At 34.5% G+C, this 7337-nt stretch overlaps 1 protein-coding gene across 1 annotated transcript; it reads left to right on the top strand.

Moving 5' to 3' along the window:
- Positions 1-879: 879 nt before the first annotated feature.
- On the top strand, positions 880-4442 carry LOC133316456 (probable leucine-rich repeat receptor-like protein kinase At1g35710). Its single transcript, XM_061518205.1, has 2 exons — positions 880-3976; positions 4138-4442. The coding sequence occupies exons 1-2, from the start codon at positions 880-882 to the stop codon at positions 4440-4442; spliced, it is 3402 nt and encodes a 1133-aa protein (XP_061374189.1).
- Positions 4443-7337: the final 2895 nt, after the last annotated feature.

The following is a 7337-nucleotide window of genomic DNA, read 5'->3' as shown; positions in this document are numbered from 1 at the left end:
TATAAAAAAAATAAATTATTTTTAGTAAAATTAAAAAATATTTAATAATATTATAACTCTTCTTAGTGTTGCTTGCTTAGATGTTCTGTATTTAATATAATTTAAATATATTATGATATGAACTAACTAAAATTAAGAAAAATAAATACACATAATTTTTTGATCCGGGCTCAAATTTGAACCGGTTCTACCACTGTTCCTCGTACTCATTGCATCTTGGCAATGTTGTTAAAACCATTGTTTAACATTTTGTTTGGTATTACAAGTCGATTGTAAAACAACTTCCAGGAGCAAAATATGGTGCGCATAAATCATAAGAAAAAAAAAAAAGAATATGCATGATGTAATATATCAAGTCCAAAAAGAGAATATGGAACTTCTCTTTATGATAGTATGTATACTTGCCAAATATTTTGAATTTGCTCAGATTAAGCTTTTGTGGAATGATCTGAACATGGAGCTGAAGGCCATAACACAATACTAGAATTGATATCATTATAAAAACATAGTCCAGTCGTTATGATAAATGATTTTAATGAAATTTTGGTATTTGACAGACCTCAATAGCATCAACTGATCCATGTGGCTGGTCCCATTTAGTGGGATAAGGCTTGGTCTTTGTTGTATTCCACTATTGGTTCTTAGTGGGACAAGACTTTGGCTCCATAAAAATATTTAAAAAAAAAACCTTTTCAAACGCAGCATAAATAACTGTAGATACATAAACCTATACAGACTTCATGACTAGTTTTCTTGACTTTGGTTCTTGAGGGAGTGACTTTCTGCATATAAGTATCTGCAAAGATCCCACGAATTTCATATCACTCTCTGATTGCATTAGACAAACAGTGATTAAGAATTCACCCGATACCCGCCACTATGTTCATTTGTCCAACTATTCAGTCCATGAAACTCATACCATTTTGGGGGCTTCTTGTAATGTGTTTTTGTGCAATGTTAATGGCCTTTTCTCCTGATGTTGTCGCTGCTTCAGCCACACTACATTCCAGAGAAGCAAATGCTTTGTTGAAATGGAAAGCCAGCCTTCACAACCAAAGCCAAGCTTTGCTATCTTCATGGACCGGAAATAGTCCTTGCAATAATTGGCTCGGAATTGAGTGTGACGTGTCCAGGTCTGTCTCCAGCATTAATCTTACAAATATTGGATTAAGAGGTATGCTTCGATGTCTCAACTTCACTTTACTTCCAAACATCCTCACTATAGATATAAGTCTCAACTCCTTGAATGGAAGTATTCCACCCCAAATTGGGGTATTGTCCAAACTCTCCTATCTTGATCTCAGTGACAATAATCTCTCTGGAACAATTCCTTCTGCTATTGGAAATTTGACAAAGGTCACTTGGTTAAATTTTTTCTCAAATGAACTTATTGGGTCAATACCATCCTCAATTGGTAACTTGATTAATTTGGAGACTGTTAGCTTTCACACAAACAAACTCTCAGGACCAATTCCTTCCACTATTGGTAACTTGGTTAACTTAGAATTAGTTGGACTTGCTGCAAACAAACTCTCTGGACCAATTCCTTCCACTATTGGAAATTTGACAAAACTTAGTGTGTTATATTTGTTCTCAAATGATCTCACTGGACCAATACCACACTCAATTGGTAATTTGGTTAATTTGGAGACAATTGACCTTTCTGAAAATAAACTCTCTAGACCAATTCCTTCCACTATTGGAAATTTGACAAAGGTCAGTGATTTAAATTTATTCTCAAATGACCTTACTGGGCCAATACCATCATCAATTGGTAACTTGATTAATTTGGAGATTGTTAGCTTTCACACAAACAAACTCTCAGGACCAATTCCTTCCACTATTGGTAACTTGTTTAATTTAGAAACAATTAAACTTGCTATAAACAAACTCTCTGGACCAATTCCTTTCATGATTGGAAATTTGACAAAAGTTAGTGTGTTATATTTATTCTCAAATGATCTCACTGGGCCAATACCACCGTCAATTGGTAATTTGGCTAATTTGGAATCAGTTGAACTTTTTGAAAATAAACTCTCAGGACCAATTCCTTCCACTATTGGAAATTTGACCAAGGTCAAGGTATTATATTTATACTCAAATGAACTCATTGGGCCAATACCACCATCAATTGGTAATTTGGCTGATTTGGAATCAGTTGATCTTGTTGACAACAAACTCTCGGGACCAATTCATTTCACTTTTGAAAATTTGACAAAGGTCAAAGTATTCTCCTTAGGCTCAAATGAACTCAGTGGGAACATCCCAATAGAAATGAACAGGCTCACTAATTTGGAAAAATTGCAGTTACATAATAATCATTTTATTGGTCATTTGCCTCATAACATTTGCGTTAGTGGAAAGTTGGCAAATTTTTCTGCTTTCAATAACCATTTTACTGGTTACGTTCCTAAGAGTTTGAAAAATTGCTCCAGCCTAATAAGAGTTCGACTTCAACAAAACCAGCTGACTGGAAATATAACAGATGATTTTGGCGTATATCCAAAATTGGACTACATCGAATTGAGTGACAATAATTTTTATGGTCACCTTTCACCAAATTGGGGAAAATGCTATAGCCTCACAAGCCTCAAGATCTCCAACAATAACTTATCTGGTGTCATACCACCAGAACTAGGCAAGGCAATCAACTTACATGTACTTGACTTATCTTCAAACCATCTCATGGGAAAAATTCCGAATGAGTTAGGTAAACTGACATCATTGATCAAACTCTTGATAAGCAACAATCATCTTTCACAAAATGTTCCCATGCAAATAACATCATTGCACGAACTTGATACCTTGGAGCTTGCAGGGAATAATTTATGTGGCTTCATCATAGAGCAACTTGGAATGCTGTCTAAGTTGTTGAACTTAAATTTGAGCCAAAATAATTTTAAGGGACATATTCCTGATGAGTTTAGGCAATTAAAAGTTCTTCGAAGTCTTGATCTTAGTGCAAATTTTTTGGGTGGAACAATACCAGCAGTGCTTGGACAACTGAAATACATAGAAATATTGAATCTCTCACACAATAGTCTTTCTGGTATAATTCCCACCAGCTTCGGTGACATGTTTAGCTTGACATCTGTTGATATATCATATAACCAATTAGAGGGTCCACTTCCAAACATCCCTGCCTTTCATAACGCTACAATTGAAGCTTTGAGAAATAATAGTGGCTTGTGTGGTAACATCTCTAGCTTGAAGCCTTGCCCTTCATCAAGTGGCATATCTCATCATAACACTAACAAAGTCATATGGGTAGTTCTACCCCTTACTTTGGGCATTCTATTGGTTGTAATATTTGTTATGGGAGTCTTGTATCATCTCTGCCGATCTTCAAGCACAAAAGAAAACCAAGCTGCAGAATCACAAGCTCAAAATCTATTTGCAATATGGAGTTTTGATGGAAAAATGGTGTATGAGAACATTATTGAAGCTACAGAAGAATTTGACAACAAACATCTTATTGGGGTTGGAGGGAATGCAAGTGTTTACAAAGCAGAGTTGCCCACTGGTCAAGTTGTTGCTGTGAAGAAACTCCATCCAGCACCAAATGAAGAAATATCCAATGTAAAAGCTTTCACAAGTGAGATCCAAGCTTTGACAGAAATTCGACATCGTAACATTGTCAAGCTATATGGGTTTTGTTCTCATTCACGATACTCATTTCTGGTTTATGAGTTCTTGGAGAAGGGTAGTGTGGAGATGACTTTGAAAAATGATGAACAAGCTATTGCATTTGATTGGAATAGGAGGGTGAATGTGGTTAAAGACGTAGCTAATGCTTTATGCTATATGCATCATGACTGCTTGCCTCCAATTGTTCATCGAGATATATCAAGCAAGAATGTTCTTTTGGATTTGGAATATGTGGCTCATGTCTCTGACTTCGGAACGGCTAAGCTCCTCAATCCTAATTCAACCAACTGGACCTCATTTGCAGGCACCTTTGGATATGCTGCTCCAGGTTAATTCCCTCTCTTCGTGAACTAATTAAGGATACAATGATTTTTGTAGTTTGTCTTTGGTAGTCATTTGTTCAAATAACTAGTTAATTATTTTCTACAAATATCAATTTTGTTTCTGGATTCCTATTTTGTACATGATAACTCTTTTAATTTGGTGCAGAACTTGCATACACAATGGAAGTAAATGAGAAATGTGATGTGTACAGTTTTGGAGTATTAGCATTGGAAATACTTTTTGGAAAGCACCCTAGTGATGTCATGTCTTCTTCATGGATTGTTGTGGCCTCAAAAATTGATAATATATCGTTGATGGATAAGTTGGATCAACGTCTCCCTCATCCAGTGAATCCTATTGTGATAGATGTATTATCGATTGCAAGGATAGCAATTGGTTGCTTGAATGAAAGCCCACGCTCTCGCCCTACCATGGAGCAGGTTGTTAAGAAGCTTGTAATGTCAAAGTGATCTTCGGTGAATTAGTTCTAGATTGCCACCCGATATTTTGTAGTTACCAAATTTGCTTAAAATCTCTTGTTGTTCTCTATTTTGTGTTGTAAACTTTTGTTTCTTCTACCTATTTTGTATTGTAATTCATTTTAATTTTGTTGTTTTTGAAATTAGACACCCCACTAAATTGTATTCTCAAATAATAAGTAATTATCATTCCAAATACACTCTACTGTCATCTTCATTTTAAAATTACTTCAAACTTGATCATATGAGACCCTGGTTGCGATTGGAATAGCAAGTTTTTTCGAATTTTAATATATATAAGACTTTGGGTAACTTAGTACGTGAAGTACAGATGGATGCAGCATAAGAAATTTCTGAACTAAACCAAAAAAAAAATGTCAGAAATATCTTTCATAATATTTTTTTCTTCTCAATTTTAACAGAATTGTTCTTTACACATACATACATGATCCCTATACAGACTATCAGGAAAAGAAATTAACAATAAAAAAAAATATTATTGTTAAGGATTATTTGTGGGGGAAATAAGAGAGAGAAAAAGAAATATATATTTTGGTACGGATATGAAAGAACTTTAAATTTATAATTTCTTTACTGGGAACTTTGTCTTTTTTTTGTTTTTTTTTTATAATTTTTGACTGAACCTTTTAATACTTTTACGTATAACACTGTTAGAATAGTCAGAGAAGAACAGAAAAGTAACATTACACTTAATTGACAAAATTGATATTTAATTTACATTTAAAACGATACAAAATAAATACAAGTCTGAAGCTTAATTTTAGCAGAAGGATGGTGTTGTTCTTTAATTTGGTACAGCTCTATATTCCTCCATGTCGAAACACACTCTTTAATGTAAATCCTTTCAAATACATCTTCATCAGTCTCCTTCCACTTTAGCACTAAAAAGGAAAAGGGGTAGAAACAAAAGTAAAAGATCATCCAATTTGAATACAAAACTAAAATACATGAATACTTCCCATCTCACTTCCTCCTTTGTTTTTCATATCTTACTCCTTTTATTCCCCTGTCTTTCACATTTTCAAGGCCTGCAGTGAGCAATGTTGTTCTTCTGCACTTAAAATATTAGTTACACCAATCGTTATTGGAATATTATATATATACAATATTCCTAGGAGCGTATCCCTAGATATCTCCCTCTAGTATGCCACTTTGCCCCCTTTGTCTTGCTTTAGTAACATGCCAAACTTTACATTCTCCATTGGGATTCGTTCACTCTATTACATGTACAATTATGTATCATGTCTTGTATCTCAAGGCTATGTCAATAGGTATGAACTCGTGGGTTGGAGGACCATGACTTTAATTTGTTCCAATATAAACCTACTTAAAGTGTAACCATATTTCCCAAGAAATGCGCAATCATGGCCATTTGAGGCACTGACTCAAGGGCCATATATAGGTGCTAACTAGTGAAATCATTTAGAATCTCAACTTCAATCAAATGGTATAAAGACATTTTGTTTGAGGTTATTTGAGTTAGGTGGATGCCACGTGCAGTGATTAGCGGCAAAAAAGGGTTTATTTTCTATTATTATGTTACACATGCATTGCAAACTTTTACTTGGTATATATGATTAACAAAAAACATTATTGTGGTTTTAAGATGGATTGGTTCATTTATTCTGCAGCAATGTAGAAAAGTTATCTACATTAAATTCAAAACGACATTGTTTTAAGGCAGAAATTAAAGTATTTTTGTATTTATAATTTATTTCATGGTTATAATAGTCTTTCTCATTATAATTTTGTAATCTTTCAACCTAAAATGACATCGTTTTGGGAGTGAATATAAATAACTTATCTACATTCACTATAGAAATATTAAAACCTTTTAATATTATCAAGTAAGTGCTGCAAAAATAATACATCTCATCATAAAAGGGGAAATGTGTTGGGTTTTGCTCTTTCACTAAAGCCCAATAGGACCTAGTGTGTAAGAAGAGCCCAAGAAACCTAAAGCTCATTCTGTAACACCCCGTAGTACTCCGGTTGATATTATTATGATACTTCGCGTACACAGCGAAAGACTTTATTTTAAAAGAATAATAACTCATCTAACGAAAATATGAATAAACTTTTTCCAAAACATTTTATGAAAACCTTTCTAAAAACATTCACGTGAGATACTGCGAAAGCGTAAATCTAAAACATACATCTACTCGTTAATCCCATTAGCCAGTATTAGTGGCCATTGACCATCCGGATATAACATCAAGAGTCATTCCTGACGGAGTCTCACGGATAGCATAACGGCTGTATTTCGGATACTGGAAACATGGGTCCCACACATACAGTTGACTTGATAAATATAATAATTTAAACAGACAGCTCGCAAGTCCCACACGGACTGCGATCCCCTCTCGCGTCAATACAAATAATAAGGCTCCATGCCCAAATTAACTAAATGCATACATCAAGTCTATATTAATTCTAAAATATAAAAACATCAGTAAATAATCCATGGCTCTATATAAGGATACAATCATAAGCCTAAATAAATACATAACATAATCTCCAAATAACAATAATTAAGCATGTTAACAAATTTACATGCCATCATGAAGTCTAAACATAATATAGAATAATCAGCTGCATCATCAACTACTCCAATGCGGGGGCTTTGCCCCTAGAAGCATCACCACAACTCTGGGTACCTGAAATAATGTCCCCAAACGGGGTGAGATAACAACATCTCAGTAAGCTCAAGGTTCATAGAGGATCCTCTAATCCCCTGAGCCCACTTCCTGCATGACAAGTCAGATATAAAGCATATAATACAGGCATACAGCTTAAATATAGCATCATAATATCATCCTTGTGTAACCCTAGGGTCAAGCCATAGACGGTTACACATGTGTTAGG

The sequence above is a fragment of the Gastrolobium bilobum genome, unplaced genomic scaffold (assembly GCF_033153095.1).
Source record: "Gastrolobium bilobum isolate Gb01-03AN ecotype WA unplaced genomic scaffold, APGP_CSIRO_Gbil_v1 utg1738, whole genome shotgun sequence".
Lineage (NCBI taxonomy): Eukaryota > Viridiplantae > Streptophyta > Magnoliopsida > Fabales > Fabaceae > Gastrolobium > Gastrolobium bilobum.
The sequence above is the reverse complement of the archived record's forward strand: the minus strand, read 5'-3'. Positions and strand labels throughout refer to the sequence as shown.

Coding starts and splice junctions, on each gene's coding strand:
- LOC133316456 (XM_061518205.1), top strand. CDS start 880: ATGTTCATTTGTCCAACTATTCAGTCCATGAAACTCATACCATTTTGG. Junction 3,977..4,137: donor CTTTGGATATGCTGCTCCAG/GTTAATTCCCTC, acceptor AATTTGGTGCAG/AACTTGCATACACAATGGAA.